The following is an 18,271-nucleotide window of genomic DNA, read 5'->3' on the forward strand; positions in this document are numbered from 1 at the left end:
GTGCCCACAGCGTCTCCTCTACCCAGAGCGGCGCCTCCTACCCCCGAGCTGGCTGCAAAGTGCCAGGACCCTGATGGACCCAGGCACGGTCCAGCCCTTCCCTAAGGACTGAAACCCGGTAAAGAATGGACGGTGGGGGCGCCTGGGTGGCTCAGTCCGTTAAGCGTCCGACTTCGGCTCAGGTCACCATCTCCCGGTCCGCGAGTTCGAGCCCCGCATCAGGCTCTGGGCTGACGGCTCAGAGCCTGGAGCTTGCTTCCGATTCTGTGTCTCCCTGTCTCTCTGCCCCTCCCCCGTTCATGCTCTCTCTCTCTCTCTCTCTCTCTGTCTCAAAAATAAATAAACGTTAAAAAATTTTTTTTTTTTTTAAAAAAAAGAATGGACGGTGGTCTGTGTGGCCGCTGTGGGGAGCATCTGACCTCCTGCCTGAGGGTGCGGAGTCTGTCCACAGAGACGAGCCAGGGTCCTGGGGCCATCTCCAGACGGCTCACCTTTCACTCTGGACCCCTGGCACCTTCTGAATTTCGACCCGTGTGAACGCACCATCCAGTCAGAGCCCGGGTTTAAATCTGGACTGAGTTTTTGAAGTTTACAGTCAAGTTAATAAAGCTACAACTCCGAGTCATCTGGTCCCACCTGGTGACCGAGGACCTACCTGCCAGGTGGACACCTCCACGAAGGCTGAGAACAGGGGACTGTCTCCAGTTCTGGAAGCCAGGAGCCCAGAATCAGCGCAGCAGCAGCAGCAGTCACAGGGCTTCTCTTCGGAGCAATCCCCCCCATGCTCCCCTCTTGCAAGGACACAAGCCTGCATTTAGGGCCTGTGGAGGGTGAATCCCGGACCACCTCTCCGTGTCAAAACCCTCCTGGGGCGTGAGCCCAGCTGGGGGGCCCACGTGGAGAACTGGCCTCCCGCCCTGCCCGTCACGCCCCCATGTGCTTCTGACGGGTGGACATCTCAAAGGCCCCCGAGACACTCCCGGAACACGGCGCCAGCCAGGCCTCACCTCGGAGACTCCGGGAGCGCCCAAGGTGTGGGCAGGCCTTCCCTGCGGCCTTCCTGGGTGACCAGCCTGTGCCGTGTTGCCAAAAGCCCTGGAAAACGCACTGGCACCTACGGAGACCCTACGCCCCATCTCTCTGGCCCAGCTCCTCTGTGGGGGGCCCATCCTGCGTAAACACTGCTCCTTCCTGTCCGCCGGGGCACCATGGCATCCAAGAACCGCAAGCCTCCCAAAGACCCTTTCTCTCCCCGCACGGTGCGGCGCTCAGCAGATGTTAACCATCCCAGACGCTCACGCGGAAGGACCCACGAGCGTCACAGGATGAGGCTGCGAGAAGACTTTCTCTTCTTATTTTGTGGGTTTGCGTGTTGTTTAGATTCTGTATAGGACTGTCATCAGAACACTAGGTTATCGAACCAAGAAACATAATTCACCAAAAATGGAAGAAAAAGAGAATTAAAACACTGCACAGCCTTTCATCCACCCTGAGGAGCTTAGCTCGAAGGAAGAAACAGACACAGAGAAGTAAGGAAGTTATAGCAACTCCGCAGAAATCCATACAATGAGCCCTGAAAAAGTCTTTACTGACAAAGAGGGATGTCCGTGACCTCGTAAGCACGACAAACTCGTAGAATGTGATCCCATTTTGTGCCAACATGGAATTAGAGCGCACGCTTCAAGTAAACCCTCAAGGATCACCCCAAAACGCTCCCAGTCCGATTTTCCCAACTATGTGTAGGACCTTAATTCCCAAGCATGGCACCCAGCCCGTCACAGCTGCCAGGTGCCCGTCCCTGGACAGACCCCACCCACGGCCATTCCTGCGGCCCTTCTAGACCATGTGACTGACATCAGCACCTGGTCAGTCACCTTCCTGGACCCCCGAGCCCCGCCTGCCAGTCCCATCTCCCCACCAGGCAGTGAGCTCAGCCCAACAAGGCAGATCCTTGTAGAAGTTGCTGGAAGACTAGGCCCCCAGTGGTCAGAGCGAGGAGACCCACAGTGTCTCTTGACGACAAAGTCACATGGAACCCACAGATCCTAACCTGGTATGCAGAAGGACAGCAGGTGCACAGAGCACATTATTTCTGGAAGCCGCCCATGTTCTGTGAGCACATGCTTCCAAAAGTGTGCCCTGTGACCGGGTCCCCGGGGTTCAGGGCTGATGGTGACCAGCAAGGCCTCCCTGGAGGGGTGTCAATCCCAGCCCTGCCCCTCCCAGGTTCCTACCTTCTCTCATTGTCGTCCAGGTGAGCAAACAGCACGTTCTTGGAGATGGCCTTGGCGAGTGCCGTCATGGTCTTGTAGTCCTTGGGAATAACCTGCAGGGGAAGCCAGCGGAAGTCAGACTTCCGGGCACCCCTGAGGGTCAGGGCTCGGGGCCTGGCCCCTCCCAGCACCTGCGGGACCCTGAGAAACCATGACGTGGCTGGACACAGAACCGTCCGACCTTCAGCGTGTTACTGCTGGAGGACCGCAAAGACAGACAGCCCGGAGTGTGATCCCGGAATGGGATGTGTATGTCACCATCGCTGTAAGCAGCTGGAACCAACATGACGAAAGAAAGGGAAGACGAGAAAGCACGGTGCTCTGAGAGGTGGCCTAAGAACCTGGAGGACTTGGGGCCTTGGTGGACTGGCCCTGGCGGGCCTTAGGGACCCCTAGAGGATGCTCCAGTGCCCTGGATTATCAGTTCTTCTGTTTTATTTCAGTGGCTTTGTTTTTAAGGTAATAAAACACTTGTGTAAATATTTGAAGACTGAAAAAAAAAGCACAGCTTGAGCCAAGTTTGGAGCCACACCCAAGGCTGACCTTCACCCTCAGAGGCGGTGATGGGTGGGCCTTGTAAGGGAGGCTCTGCCGGTAACTGAGCCCGATGATGGGCGGGCCTTATAAGGGGTGGGGGCTCAGGACCCTGCTGATAACTGGGTGTGGTGATGGGGGGGTGCCTAGTAAAGGGGGGGGGGGCTCAGGACCCTCGGCATGGCAATGGGGGCCTAGTAAGGGGGGCTCAGCCCCTGCCAGTAACCGGGCGCGGGGAAGCGTCCACCACAGCAGACCTGCCTGCTCAGAGCTCCCAGTAAGCACATGCCCAAGAGCTCCATCACCGACCGAACAGCACAAAGTGCCTGCATCTCACATTACAAGCATCTCAAACGCCAAGATTTCTCCCTCAAAATAAAAGACACCGGTGGGAGGGCTATTTGGGCCGTAACGTGACCCCCTCTCGGAGCTCAGCTGCCAGAAAGCTCTGCCAGGCTGGGGGGTGGCATTAGGCCCCAGCATATGTGCGCATTACATTTAATACCATGGGTCTTCACCCAGGGACTTTGAGAGATGGGACTCAAGCCCTAGCGATTTACTCTTTAAAAATAAGCCTTTTATTTCAGAATAGTTCAGACTTGGGGCGCCTGGGTGGCTCGGTCGGTTAAGCGTCCAACTCCGGCTCAGGTCGTGATCTCAGGGTCTGTGCGTTCGGGCCCCGCGTCGGGCTCTGGGCTGACAGCTCGGAGCCTGGAGCCTGCGTCGGATCCTGTGTCTCCCTCTCTCTCTGCCCCTCCCCTGCTCATGCTCTGTCTCTCTCTGTCTCAAAAATAAATAAAACATTAAAAAAAAAATTTAGAATAGTTCAGACTTATGGAAAAGTTGCCAAAGGCAGTGCCCGTACCCTGCAGCCACTTGGCCCCACTGCTGGCACCTGACCTTACTCGGGAACACACCACAGCCACGGAACCAGCCACGGTGCGTGCTGGCAACACGTCCTCAGTTTCACCCCAGCCGCTCACCCTGTCCCTGGGCCTCACCCAGGTCACATTCAGTGACTGCACCCCGAGCCCCCCGCTCTGGACAGTTGCTTAGGGCGCCCTTGGTTTGATGGCCTGGACGGGTCTGAGGGGTGCTGGCCAGTTACTTTGCAGAATGTCCATCCACCGGGGTTTGTCTGGGATCTTCTCGAGGTGGTAGGGGGTGCTGCGGGGGGAAGACCACAGAAGTGAAGTGCCCTGGGGGTTTTAAACGACACTTTCGGTGGTTTCTCATCCCTGATGGTGAAAGCACTAAGTGCTGGGGTCAGCATGTAACGGGGCCAGAGTCTCAGTGCAGGAGGACGGAACATTCTGGAGGCAGACGGTGGGGATGGCCGCTCGGCAGCGTGAACGTGCTCAGTGGCCCCGGGACCCAGCTGCCCCCAAAACCCGTGTGTTGAAGCCCAGGCACCAGTGCGTGGTGTCTGGAGGTGGCCCGGAAAGATCAGCGCCCTCCTGGCAAGAGACCCTGAGAGCCCACTCCCCCTTCCCCAGATGCCCGAGGACACAGGAGGCCGAGCGGCTCCCACCAAGAGCCAGCCAGCACCTGCTCCCGGACGTCCAGCCTCCAGACCGTGAGCGAGCATCTTTGCCCCAGCTATGCAGGCTCACAGAGACAATAAGCTACGTTGTGTGTGTTTGCCTGATTAGATTTTCTAAAAGGTCCGAAACTAAAAATACCAAGAAAAGAAAGTAAAACTGAGGCTAGAAACACACAAAATGGAAACGACAGAGCCCACGTCTAAGGGCAGGCGGGGGGTGGGCAGGGGGCGCCGGGCAGGGGGCCGGGCACAGCAACAGGCACAGGGACACCACGTGTCCTCGCGCTCCAGAGCACGTCCTGACTCAGGCACACCTGCTGGTCGCCGTCCCCAAGGGAGGGACACTGAGGACCAGCAACATGGAGGAGGGAATTCCCACCAGGCGGCTCTGAGGCCAGGCGCCAGCCTCCAGGGCAGAAGGAAGTCTAGGAGGACAGGGACCACGGGATCGGGATTCGGGCCCCTCCGCCCACACCCCGTGAGCTGCTGTCCCGTCCCTCCCTGGAACACGTGGGTTCCAGGAAACCCCACAGGAGAGCCCACGGGCATGACCGTGACCCTGACCATGACGTTGCCATCACACCGGCCCCTCCCTGACCAGAAGGGAGCGTGGCCAGAAGCTGGGACCCTGAGGGCCCGGGCCGGGGGGGGTGGGGGGGGGGCAGGCCCACCTTCCTCACGTAGGACACGGCGTCCTCCTCCGTATACACCTCGGCACTCACACCCCCTCGGCGACGGCGGGCTTTCACCACCGGGTTCGGCGGGGTCGGGGAGACCTCCTCGTCGTGGGAGTCTGACTTCTGCTGCGTCAGAATCTGTCTGGTTTCCTCCTGTGGGGAAGACAGCGGGCGGGCTCAGACTTGGGTCTGTCCGCCGTCCCGAGCCTGCTCCTTCAGCACCTTCCAGGGCTCCCCTCTGACGGCCTCTCCAGGCCGGGAAGAGCCCCCCGCTCCCAGGCCACCTCCAAGTCCCCCTCCCCCACCCACACGGCCCTGATGGCCGGGCCCAGGGGGCGGGGGGCACATCCGCTCCATTCACCCCTGTACCCCCGCATCCCACGCGGGCAGACACGCAAGAAATGGTGGGCGGATACATAAAAGGAAAGGAAATCTGTTTTGTTTTCTTCCCTCCCTTCATTATTTATATGGTTTACAAATTGTGAGTGCGTACAGAGGGCACAGAATTCCAAAAGTGTAAAGGAACACGCACCACACACTGACAAGCAGGCCCCCACACCTGACGCTCCAGCCACCACATCCCCACATCCCAAAATCAGTGTCAAGACCGGTGGGGCAGCACAGAGTGAGGTGGGGATCCAAGGCAAGCAGGCCCTCACCTGTCTCCCCACCTACCTAGGACAAGGCCCCCGTCCCCTCATCGGCGAGGGCCACCTTCCCCACAACACCCACACCCAGCAACCTCCCGGGTCAACCCAGCACAACAATTAATCCGACTTTACCAGGCAGCGACCCAGCAAAAACATGAAGTTAGGAAGGAAACTGAGTCCCACCCACGGTTCCTCAGGGGTTCCCGCTGCCCCACATTCCAAAGCACCCCTCCCTGCTTCCCAGGCAGCCCGTGAACCCTGAGAGAACCCTGAAACTATCCTAATTCATACTACAGTGTAAATGACTTCTGGAGGCATTCTTCCCCCAGAGGGCTTGTACTTTCTAAAGACGACGTTTTCAAAGACCCCAGACGGGACTCTGAAGTTCAAACGGGAGGTGTGGTATTCCGACTGGGAACCCACAGAAAAAAGAAAGTCAAGAAGCTATCGTCCTCCCAAAACCAACACAGTTCTGCCATTATTCCTCGTAGGAGGGCCGCCTGTCGCATGCCAGGTGCTGTTGTCGGGGTTTTGCTTTTCCCTCAAACAAGTTTATTTCTTCCACTAAAAACAAGCAAAGAATACAGAGCCAAGCGAAAGTTCGACACGGCGCACGTCAGCTTTGCGGGACGTTACGTGGCACTTGTGCCCCGGGTGGGGGACGCTGGTGGCGTGGACCACAGGACACGCCCGCCTGCGGCCACCGCCTGGGCCCAAGACCAGTGTTCGCGGGCCCGCGGCTGCTCCCTTACTTCCCCTCCGGTGAGGCCCACAAACCAGGCTCCTTGCAGGGAATTTCAAGGCCTTTAAAAGCACCGTAGCTCTCCACGCACGAGCTGCCCCCTGTGCCCCATGACCTGCTGCAGCCTGAGCTCAGAGCAGAAGCAGAGGCCCCGGCTCCCCCCAGGTGCGATCCTGCCCCTTGCAGGGAGGAGGGAACGAGACAGAGAGAAGACGAACGGGCGGGCAGAGCACCAGCAGTCAGGAGAGCCTGGAAGGTACGTGTGCCCAGTGGGCAGGACAGTGAGCTGAGAAGGCTCCTTCCGGAGTGCACTGTGCAATCCTGAGTGAATCCCTTCACCTCTCTGGGCCTCCATCAAGGACTGTTGAAAGTGACTTCACGCAGCTATTTAAAAGTATCTTTAGGGGCGCCTGGGTGGCTCAGTCGGTTGAGTGGCCGACTTCGGCTCAGGTCATGATCTCGCGGTCCGTGAGTTCGAGCCCCGCGTCGGGCTCTGTGCTCACCGCTCAGAGCCTGGAGCCTGTTTCAGACTCTGTGTCTCCCTCTCTCTGACCCTCCCCCGTTCATGCTCTGTCTCTGTCTCAAAAATAAACGTTAAAAACAAAAATAAAAATAAAATAAAAAATAAAGAAAAAAATAAAGTATCTTTATAGAACTTCCAAAAGAAAGGGTTAGCAGATGGGTGGTACACATCCTCCCTCCCCCCTCCCCTAAATGATGGTAAAATTAAAGCCTGAGTGGAGGTGAGTCCGCACGGTGAGGACCACGGGGCATATGCCTCCACAGGTCTCTGGAAAACAGGACAGCAAGCTGCCTGGCACTCAGCCAGAGCAAGCCACACGGAGGGTGTGCAGGGAACAGGCCCCCGGATCCAAGGAGGGAGCCTCCAGGCAGACGGGGGGGCCCGACGGGTTCGTGGGGAGCCACACCCTGGGGAGCAAGGGCCACCGGGTCCATAGGGAGCCACACCCTGGGGCGCGGCACCCCACCCCCCAACTCAGAAAGGTGTGCAGAGGTGAGCTCCTCCCTTCCTACCACCGCCCCTTTTCACGTCCCAGTGTGGAAACCCTCAAGTCCGTAGGGTAGCAGAGGGAGTGACAGACGATCACCAAAATCCCATCACACATCTTCAACAATCATCAAAACAGGGCACACCTACTTCAGCTCACCTCCACGCACTCCACACGCACGCACGCACACATGTAACACGAACACGTGTCCATGCACGCAACACACATGTATACATGCATGCACACGTGACACCCGATGATGTGTGCACATGACACACACAACATACACACAACGCGTAGAACACGCATATGACAGACATACAACGTGCACACGTATAACACACAGGCACACGTAACACACGTATACAGTATATTCAGAAACATAGCACACGTACAGTGCACATGTGCCTAGGACAACATGTATACGGTGCGCACACACCTATAACACGTGTATACAAGGTACGCGCACCTACAATAACACACGCATACAATGTACACGCACACAACATGCACAGACACGCATACGCGACATATACACACACATACGTACACAGCTCTGCACGTGTAACACATACGTGTATACAAGACACACACAAGACTCCTCTGACACACGGGAGATTGAAGCAAATCCCGGATGTTATGAATTTCATTGAAAAGTTTTCTTTTTTGGGGGGCACCTGGGTGGCTCCATTGGTTCAGCGTCCGACTTCGGCTCAGGTCACGATCTCGCGGTCCGTGAGTTCAAGCCCCGCATCGGGCTCCGTGCTGACGGCTCAGAGCCTAGAACCTGCTTCGGATTCTGTGTCTCCCTCTCTCCCTGACCTTCCCCCATTCATGCTCTGTCTCTCTCCCTTTCTCAAAAATAAATAAATATTGAAAATTTAAAAAAAAAAATTAAAAAAATTTTTTTGACATTTATTTATTTTTGAGAAACAGAGTGAGACAGAGCGTGAGGGGTGAGGGGCAGAGAGAGAGGAAGACACAGAATCCCAAGCAGGCTCCGGGCTCTGAGCTGTCAGCACAGAGCCCGACGCGGGGCTCGAACTCACAGACCGTGCGATCGTGACCTGACCTGAAGTCGGACGCTCAACCGATGGAGCCACCCAGGCACCCCATGAATTTCATTTTAGACCTTTTAGTATGTACCTCCTAAAAGATGACCTTTAAAAAACATAGAGCCCCATGTCCTCAAGCTACATGAGCCGTCGGGACCACAAAGCACCACTCGGCTACCCCAGCCCCTGGCCACAGAGCTCAGGGGCTGACGTGGGGCCGGGTCCAGCGACGCGCCCTTCAGGGCCCAGGCTCCGGGTGCGTCTCGGCGGCCCCGCGGCCCCCTTGAGAGGCTCGGGTGCGGCGAGGGGGGTCCAAGCGGAAAGGGCGGGGTTGCACGCAAGAGACCGGCCAGAGGCCACCTTCTCAAGGGAAGCACTGTCGGGGCCCCCCCTTCCATGGGGCCGTGGGCACTGCTGTCCTGGCACCAGCCACTTTCCATGGATTCGGGGGCTTCCAAATGCAAGGCCACTCGGGGAGGTGCTGGGCGGAAACGGGGCCGTTATTTCTGGACGGCACCCCTTCCCCTCCTCCTCGGGATTCCAGGAAAGCCTCTGGTTTTCCAGAGCCCCCTTCCTGTCTCCTGCTCTCACGCAGATGAACTATCTGGGTTGCAGGATGGTCAAGGGCAGGAGGTCAGAGGAATCTTCACAACAGTGTGGGAACGGCGATTCCAGAAAGCTCTGCGGCCAGAACCTTCCCCAGAAATGCCTAATGCCGCCCCAGGGACCGTCCTTGCTCTGCCCCGGGGCCACGTTCTCCCCAGACCGCATATGACGTTCACTGTCTTCTGACCATGATTTTCCGGCACGAGGGGCAAAATGCGGCCTTGCGGCCTCAGAAGAGGACATTCTCTTCTGAATGTCGGGAGGCGGGATGTCGGGAGACTTTCTGGAACTGAGTATATGCTGCTGAGAAGCCCACGTGCCTGGGACCCGGCACAGATGGAGTCGTCCCCTCCACCCCATGCTCCCCCTCTCTGGCTGACGACACAGCCTGCCGGTCCTTTTGAGAGGCCTTCTGGGGCAGCGGTCCACGCCAGCCTGATTGCCCACGCTGGTCCTGAACACCCCGCAGGAGGAGGGGCCGCTTCCCCAGTGGTGGCCAAGTTGGCGTTTCTGGACCTCCCCCCAGGGGGACTGTCCCTTGCCTCCCTGTCCCCTCCGACCGAGGGAGAGCCGTGGTACTTGGGGACCTGCGGCGTCCAGGACAGGGGTCCATGGTGCCACCCCTGGACCAACCACAAGCCCCCTCCCAGGGCTGCAGCATCTCAGAGCACGAGGCAGGCCCCGAGGCCAGCCATCCCCACCTACAAGGCAAGGAAACCGAGGCCCGGAGAGTGCAAGGGGCATGTCCAGGGGCGCTCGACCTTCAGTGGCAAAGAGAGGAGAGAAAGGTGCAGTTTCAACCATTTATTGAGCACTTTCTGAATACTAGCCCTCATACAGAGAAAAAGGCACGGTTTGTCACGGAAGGTTTCGATCTAATAGGAAAGACGGGTCCAAGTCTGACAGAGAAACCGGCTGAGCCATGAAGGACTAGATACAAGGGCTGTGCAGGCAAGGGGGCTCCTAGGCCACCCCTGGGAAGGAAGAGGCCGGGAGGGCTTCCTGGAGGAGGGGCCTTCTGAGCTGGCCCGGATGAGACAGGCCGAACCCAGGGGACACCGTGGGTCGTTGGGAGCTCAGCCCCCCACCTCCCCAGGTGCCCTCTCCGGACCTGTGGCATATTCCCGTTTACATGGTCCCTTCTTTGTGCAGCCACCTTCCCAGCTGTCCATTTTATTCATCCCCAGAGTCACCTCCTTTACCGTCTGCCGTCACCTCCTCCATTTCCGTTTCATTAACTTCTGCTTTATCCTTGTTATTTCCACCGTGTGGCTCTGTCACTCACCCTCTTTCCAACCTCCCAGGCCGCACACCGTAGCGGCTTCCATAGGCTCCCTTGAAAATTCAGAGGGCAGCTCTATTTGGAAACAGGACCTTTGCAGACACAGGTGAAAATGAGGTCTTGGTGTCCTCATAACAGGAGGAGGATTTGGACACACGGCTCAGGGCAGATCTCACCGTGAAGACAGAGGCAGAGGCCGGGTGATGTGTCTGCACATCAGGGGCTGAGAGCAACGTGAGGCCGGGACGGACCCGTGTCGGGACCACCAGGAGGAAGTGCCTGCTGCAGCTCTGAGCTTGGGCTCCCGGCCTCCCAGCCGTGGGGCAGAAAATTCCTGCTGGTCGCGGCCCCCCAGTCTGTGAGGATTTGCTCTGGTGCTGTAGGAGTCGGAGACACATGGTTCAGTAATTCCTAATCTTAGTCCAGTGAAGCAATAATTTTCCCTCTAAAGACCAACTAGGGGGCGCCTGGGTGGCTCAGTCGGTTAAGCGTCCGACTTCAGCTCAGGCAGGTCATGATCTCACCGTCCGTGAGTTCGAGCCCCGCGTCGGGCTCTGGGCTGACGGCTCAGAGCCTGGAGCCTGCTTCCGATTCTGTGTCTCCCTCTCTCTCTGACCCTCCCCCGTTCATGCTCTGTCTCTCTCTGTCTCAAAAATGAATAAACGTTAAAAAAAAAAAAAAAAAAAAGACCAACTGGGATGCTTTAAATGTCACTTAATTCTAAATATCTTGTAATTTTTTACTATGACAATCTTCTTTCACAAATTACACAAACGCTCATTACTGGTTTCCAAGCGTACGCGGAGGCTGGCTTCCTCCGTTTTCTCCTGGTTAGCACTTTATTAAGGACAGTAAAACAACTTTATTAGGTTATGGTCAAAGAATATGGTTTTTGAGTAAGAAAAAGATTTAACCTCATCAGGGGATGTACTTGATTGTAAAATTCTGATTTACACACCCCTTTCCAGGATCTCGTCAGTTGCCTGAGCACACACTGAAGCATCCCAGAAAGAACATAAGTCAGTAAGGATGCAGAGCCGACCTGGGGCCCTGACCAGCCGTGGCCCTGCTGCCTCGTGCAGTTGGGTGAAGGGCAGTGCGCACGCCCAGGGCGGCACAGCGGGGAAGTCCTGGGCTTCCTGATGTGCTCCCAGATCCGGCCCGGTACCTAGAACAGCACCTGCCACGTAGCTGGTGTTCAATAAACATCTGTCAACTAAGTGAGTAAGTGAATAAAACCTTTTTGGAGAACTGTCACCACAAATCGATGGACACTTCTAGGCCCCATGAATCTATCTCTTAAAATATATCCAAAGGAAGCAATGAGAGGTGTCAGAGATATCTGTACTAGAATGTTCTCTGCAGTGTTTCAACAAATTTTTAATCCAGCTAGCAGCAAGAAATTGCTTGAATCAATTTAGAAATACCTTCATAAGGGGCGCCTGGGTGGCTCAGTCAGTTGGGCGGCTGACGTCGGCTCAGGTCATGATCTCGCGGTCTGTGAGTTCAAGCCCCGCATCGGGCTCTGTGCTGACAGCTCAGAGCCTGGAGCCTGCTTCATATTCTGTGTCTCCCTCTCTCTGACCCTCCCCTGTTCATGCTCTGTCTCTCCCTGTCTCAAAAATAAATAAACATTAAAAAAAAATTAAAAAAAATAATTTAGAAATATCTATGTAATAGAATACTCTGGCCTGTTGTATCATGTTTTTAGTAACATTTAACGGTCACAGAGATGATCATAGGGGCGCCTGGGTGGCTCAGTCGGGTGAGCATCCAACTTCGGCTCAGGTCATGATCTTGCAGTTTGTGGGGTCAAACCCCGCGTCAGGCTCTGTGCTGACAGCTCAGAGCCTGGAGCCTGCTTCAGATTCTGTATCTCCCTCTCTCTCTGCCCCCTCCCTCGCACGCGCACGCTCGCTCGCTCTCTCTCTCTCTCAAAAATAAATATTAAAAAAAAAAAAAAGGAGTCAAAATTACATACAGTTAAGGGAATGAAAACACAAGCCACAGACTAGGAGAAAATACTCAAAAACACACATCCGCTAAGGACTCGTGTCCAAAATGCTCGAGAAACCTCATAAGGTCAACAAGAAAGCAAACAACCCAGTTAAACACCAGGCAGGAGATCGGAGCAGAAGCCGGGGGAGAACGCATGTGGGAGGGCAGGCGCGCACGGGAACGTGCTCCACGTCGTGTGCCGTCAGGGAGACGGGGAGCAAGACAGCAAGGAGAGGCCACCACCGCCTGTCAGAAGGGCCACGGCCCACAGCACGTCACCGCCAGGTGCTGGCGGGACGGGGAGCAGAGGGGACGCAGAATGCCGCGGCCGCTCCGAGAGGGACCCTGGTGTCTCACAAAACCGAGCACGGTCTCGCCGTGCGGTCCTGCGGTCACGTTCCAAGATGTGAGAGCGTGCGTGCTCACAGACCTGCACGCGGATGTTTGCAGCGGCTTTATCCGTTATTACTGAACCCGGGCAGCAACCGGACGCCCTTCGGTGGCTGGTGGACAACCGGGCTCCATCCGGGCGGTGGGGTTTTACTCAGCCCCGGAACGAAGGGAGCCGCGAAGCCAAGAACGACGCGGAGGCACCTTCGATCCAGGTTACTGCGTGAAGGAAGCCAGTCTGGAGGGGCCGCACCCTGGGTGATCCCAGCCGAGTGGCCTTCTGGGAACGGCAGGGCCAGGGAGCCGGTAAAAGACCAAGGGTTCAGAGGGAAAGCGGGAGGCATGAATAGGGTAGAGCTCGGAGTTTGTAGGGCAGCAGCACTAATCAAAATGATACTTTAACGACAGGTATGTGACATCAGGCATCTGTCAGAAGCCACAGGACTGTGGCGCACACGGAGTGACCCTGACATAAATTACAGGCTTCAGTCGAGGGCGGTGGCTCTCGCCAGCTGTTAACACACTCCACTGACACAGCGGGACTAACGGGGAGCCGCACGGAGCGGGGCACGCGGGAGCCCTGCGGCCCTAAAACTGCTCCCACAAGATAACACCTGTCCATTAAAAACACCACTTAAATAACAATAAAAAACGAAACAGGAGTAAATCTAACCAAACACATGAAGGAGCTGTGTATTAAAAATATAAAGGGGCGTCTGGTGGCTCAGTCAGTTGAGCGTCCAACTCTTGATTTCAGCTCAGGCCATGATCCCAGGGCCATGAGATCGAGCCCCACGTCAGGCTCTGCACTGAGTGTGGAGCTTGCTTGGGATTCTCTCTTTGCCCCTCTCCCCACTTGCACATACCCACTCTCTCTCTAAAATAAAAATAAATAAATAAAAATTAAATAAATACAAGTTTTTTTTTCATTGACATTAGAAATCAAAGACCTAGATAAACGGAGAGCTATTCTGGAAAGTTAGCTGCAGGGTAACTAGAAGATTCTAGATTGTGGTCTATTCTCCTTAAAAATAAATAAATAAAAGTTAAATAAATACAAGTTTTTCTTTCATTGACATTAGAAATCAAAGACCTAGATAAACGGAGAGCTATCCTGGAAAGTTAGCTGCAGGATAACTAGAAGATTCTAGATTGTTGTCTATTCTCCTTAAACTGATTTATGTATCAACGTGAACCCACTCAAAATCCCAAGAGGATTTTTTGGTCCATGTCACCAAGATCACGCTAAAACCCGCCTAAAAAGGCAGAGGAACCGGGGTGGACAAAACAATTTTGAAAAAGAACAATGCAGGGGCGCCTGGTGGCTCAGTCGGTTGAGAATCCGACTCTTGAGTTTGGCTCAGGTCATGTCACAGTCGTGACACCGAGGCCCATGTCAGGCTCTGTGCTAAGCAATGAGCACGGAGCCTGCTTGGGATTCGCTCTCTCCACCTCCCTCTGCCCCTTCCCCAAATCGTTCTCTGTCTCTGTCTCTCTCTCTCTCTCTCAAAATAAATAAATGAACGTTTTAAAAAAAAAAAAGAAGAAGAAGAAAAGAAAAAGAATAATGCAGGGAGGCTCATACTACCCGACTTCGATCTTCACATAACGGCAGAATGATCCAGGGGCACCAGGGGGCTTAGTCGGTTGAGTGTCCGACTTCAGCTCAGGTCATGAGTTCAGGGTTTGTGAGTTTGTGCCCCACGTTGGGCCCTGTGCTGACAGCTCGGAGCCTGAGCCTGCCTCAGATTCTGTCTGTGTCTCTCTCTCTCTCTCTCTCTCTCTGCCCCTTCCCTCTCTCTCTTTCAAAAATGAATAAAACATTAAAAAAAAAAAAAGAAAGATCCAGAGACATGCCCCCAGTGTACGGCCAGCTGATGAAGTCAAAGGTCTGCCCAAATTCAGTGCAGAGTTCTTCACACAAAGCTAAACACAAAAGCACAATCCACTAAAACAAATACCTTGAAAAACCAGACTTCAGAAGCCAGAACTTCCACTCTGTGAAACACACTAGTGAGAAAACAGGCAGACAGGCTGAGGACGGACTGGAAGGAGGTGTCTGCAAACCAGAACCTGACGCAGGACTTGCATCCATGCTCATAAGGGCACGAGTTGAATACACGGAGTTTCCAAGCCCAGCAGTAAGAGAAGGACCTGGTAGGAAAATGGACAAGAGCCATGAACAGGCACTTCAGCGAGGAGACAGGCCAAGGGCAAGTAAGGGCATAGGAAGAGCACGGGAAGAAGCTCAGCGACACTGGTCATTAGGAAATGCAACAGTGGCCTGAAGGGCCACCCCATGCCCATTAGAATGGCTAAACTTTTGGGGCGCCTGGGTGGCGCAGTCGGTTAAGCGTCCGACTTCAGCCAGGTCGCGATCTCGCGGTCCGTGAGTTCGAGCCCCGCGTCAGGCTCTGGGCTGATGGCTCGGAGCCTGGAGCCTGTTTCCGATTCTGTGTCTCCCTCTCTCTCTCTGCCCCTCCCCCGTTCATGCTCTGTCTCTCTCTGTCCCAAAAATAAATAAAAAAACGTTGAAAAAAAAAAAAAAAAAAGAATGGCTAAACTTTCAAACCTGATAACATCAAGTGCTGGCTATGTGAGTCAGTGCAAGAGCCACTGCTGGTGGGAATGCAACCCGCCAAAGGATGAACACACTTGCTCCGTCTACACAGCGGAGTGCAGTTCAGCAAAATAACTCAAACTCAGGACACTCACAAAACCTCGAGGAATCTCAGAGGCGCTTTGTTAAGTTAAAGAACCCAAACTCCTCGAAAGGCCACATGCCACGCAGGACTCCACTGACGGAACATTCTTGAAAATGCAGAGCTTCAGACACTCCAGTGGTGCCAGGGATTATAGGTGGGGGATGGTCTGACCAGCACAGGCAGAAAGAAATGGGCCGGGGGGGGGGGGGGGGATGCAGACAAGAGAACAGCGGCACCTCAGGTCTGGGCCTCGGTTACGGTGGCAGGAACACTACGGTCAGAGCTCATGTGGTTGCACAGTACACAGCACGAGCTTCAGGGCATTTAAATTCAAGGAGAATTTTAACAGGCGAGCGGAGCGGGCTTACCCGTGCTGCCATGGAGCGTCCCCTCGAGTGACCCATCAGCGGGGACAGGCCAGGCTCAGGGCAGCGTGCCCACGTGCAGGTCAGCCCAGAAATCGCACCCACGTTGCTCAAAATGCGTAACATCCTCCCGAGAAATCTCAGACAACGGAACCAACAGAGGTGGGCTCTGGGCGGCAGGGGCGGTGGGGGTGAGAGACTTTTAGCTTTCACACCTTTGACTCTGTGCCATACGCACACATCACTTTTCTGGGCTGCCTCACTGGCACGTGCATCCAGTAGGGCGTCCTGCTCTGAGAAGCTGTCTTGTCCCCTGCCCGACGCGGGGCCTTAACTGACGGTACGGGTGCTGTCGCAGCCGCTCTCGTCCCCGGGCACGGCAGCAGTCACCTCGGAGCCCGGAAGGCCTGGCGGCTCTAAGTGCCAGGGAGCAAGCAGGTGGTGATTCCATGCGACTCTGCCCCTCTGCGTCCCCCAGGTGTGCAATGAAGCAGTCCATCCGTCTGGGCCTCTGGGCGCCACCAGAATGGCACCGGTCACCGGGAAGCACGTGCTGAGCTTCCAAACTGAGCGACCAGAGACCCATCCCGTAGCCCAGCGTCCACCCACCGCCCTCAGGAGCGGTTGTCTGGGTGGGACGCCACTTACTGCCACGGATGTCTCCCAGGAGAGCTGCCCCTTCTGAGCTGTGTCCGCTCCTTCCAAAAGCAAGACACGTGACTTGTTAGTTTTTACTAAAGACATAGCAGTGAGCCTGGCCGCTCGGACTGTGTCACCACCGCTGAACCGATATCCGGCACGGGGGGCTGGGGGGGGGGGGGGGCAGGCACGACAGTGAGGTATCGATGTCCACAGATGAGCACAAAACAACGGTCAAAGAAGCCAATGTTGGTGAGGATCTGGGAATTCGGCACGAGCCACGCGTGTTAGGGAAACCACAAACTCATCTAATTCTGTGGAGTAAACCAGAAACGTGGCTCTAGAGCTGTAAAAACACGCAGACACGCAGACCCCAGAGCACAGGCCCTGACTGCAGCACAAAGGCACAAAGGTGTTTTCTGAAGGAAAAAAAGAAAAAAAAGAAAGAAACTGAAAACCATCAAACACGAAACAACGCAAACAAAGGCCACGACATCCACGTGATCTTATGGCCACAGATGCCATAACGGTGCTACTGAGACGAGCACAGAACATCAATGCATTTGACACCACTAGAATGGACACTTTAAAACGTTCAAGGGGGCGCCTTGGGGCCTCAGTCAGTTGAGCGTCCGACTTCGGCTCAGGTCACGATCTCATGACTCATGGGATCAAGCCCCGCGTCAGGCTCTGTGCTGACAGCTCGGAGCCTGGAGGCTGCTTCCGATTCTGTGTCTCCCTCCCTCTCTGTCCCTCCCCCACTCATGCTCTGTGTCCCTCTCTCTCTCTTTCTCTCTCTCTCAAAATTAAACATTAAAAAATGTTTAATACATTTTAAAAAATAATAAATAAAAATAAAATGGTCAACAGAGTGAACTTGATGTCCCATATGTTTTACTACAATGAAAGAACACTAACAAAAAGTCAAACCGAAAGTGCGCGTACAAGACGACGACTCAGGTCTGCACGTGCACGTGTCTGCCGCACAGTGGGAACAGTCCTCGTGAAAACGCAGGGTTGGTACGTACGTGAACGGTAACAGGTGTATCTTTATGGAGGGAACTCTTGCTTACAGCGTCTAAACTCCATTCTGGAAAGGACGGACGACTTCATTGCCCATGATCTTCTGAAAGACCACGTCTTGGAGACGCTTCGGGGCCGTGTCGTCAGTGCATAAGGACCGTCTGGCCCCCTCAAGTCTGGACCTTAGAAGAACCACCTGCTTAAACGGCCCGCGATGAAGTCTCTCATGGAGGCCCGAGGGCCGGCCAGGGCAGCGCCCCGAGAGCTGGGCCATCCCCGCCGCTCTGTGCCGGGCCTTTATCTGGGCCGCGCACACACGCTTCCCGCTTGTCACACGAGAAAATTCCCCCTCCCCGGGCGTCTGCCTGCTGTCCACTCACGGTGGCCTCTGCAGGGAGCAGGTGGCCCGGGACTCCGCCCCTCCCCCAGCCACAGGCAAAGAGCCTTCCTGCTCCCATATTAACGAACGCTGGCTGAGCGAGTGAGACTCCCGTGGGAGCTCAGGACGCCCTCAGGCAGGGGTCTCAGATCTGGCACCAGGGACGGACTCCCTAGTAGAGTCACCCACACGTGAAAGCATGTGCGTGGTGTCAGAGAACCCGCAAAATCCCCCCAGCGCCCGAGCGCGTCAGCCGTGGCGGAGAAGAGACAACAGGCCGCAGCCGGGCCCTGAGGCACCGGCTTCTGTCCGCACCGTCTGTCACACACCTCGGAGCTCGTCTGGCGCTGCCTTTGACAAAGACGTGAAGGCTGGTCACCCGCTCTTCCCGTTACCAGTG

The 18,271-nt window shown here is 55.5% G+C and overlaps 1 protein-coding gene across 2 annotated transcripts in view; it reads right to left on the reverse strand.

Annotated features, from left to right (window-relative positions):
* The window catches only part of PRKAR1B (protein kinase cAMP-dependent type I regulatory subunit beta), a 105,038-nt gene that overhangs the window by 81,594 nt on the left and 5,173 nt on the right, over positions 1 to 18,271 (reverse strand). For both annotated transcript variants that reach the window (XM_058711060.1, XM_058711059.1), the window contains exons 3-4: positions 5,022 to 5,180; positions 2,235 to 2,326 (exon numbers count right to left, since the gene is read on the reverse strand). In XM_058711060.1, the coding sequence (XP_058567043.1) occupies positions 2,235 to 2,326; positions 5,022 to 5,180 (251 nt within the window). The remainder of the gene's footprint in view (positions 1 to 2,234; positions 2,327 to 5,021; positions 5,181 to 18,271) is intronic.

Source organism: Neofelis nebulosa, chromosome 18 (genome assembly GCF_028018385.1).
Source record: "Neofelis nebulosa isolate mNeoNeb1 chromosome 18, mNeoNeb1.pri, whole genome shotgun sequence".
NCBI lineage: Eukaryota > Metazoa > Chordata > Mammalia > Carnivora > Felidae > Neofelis > Neofelis nebulosa.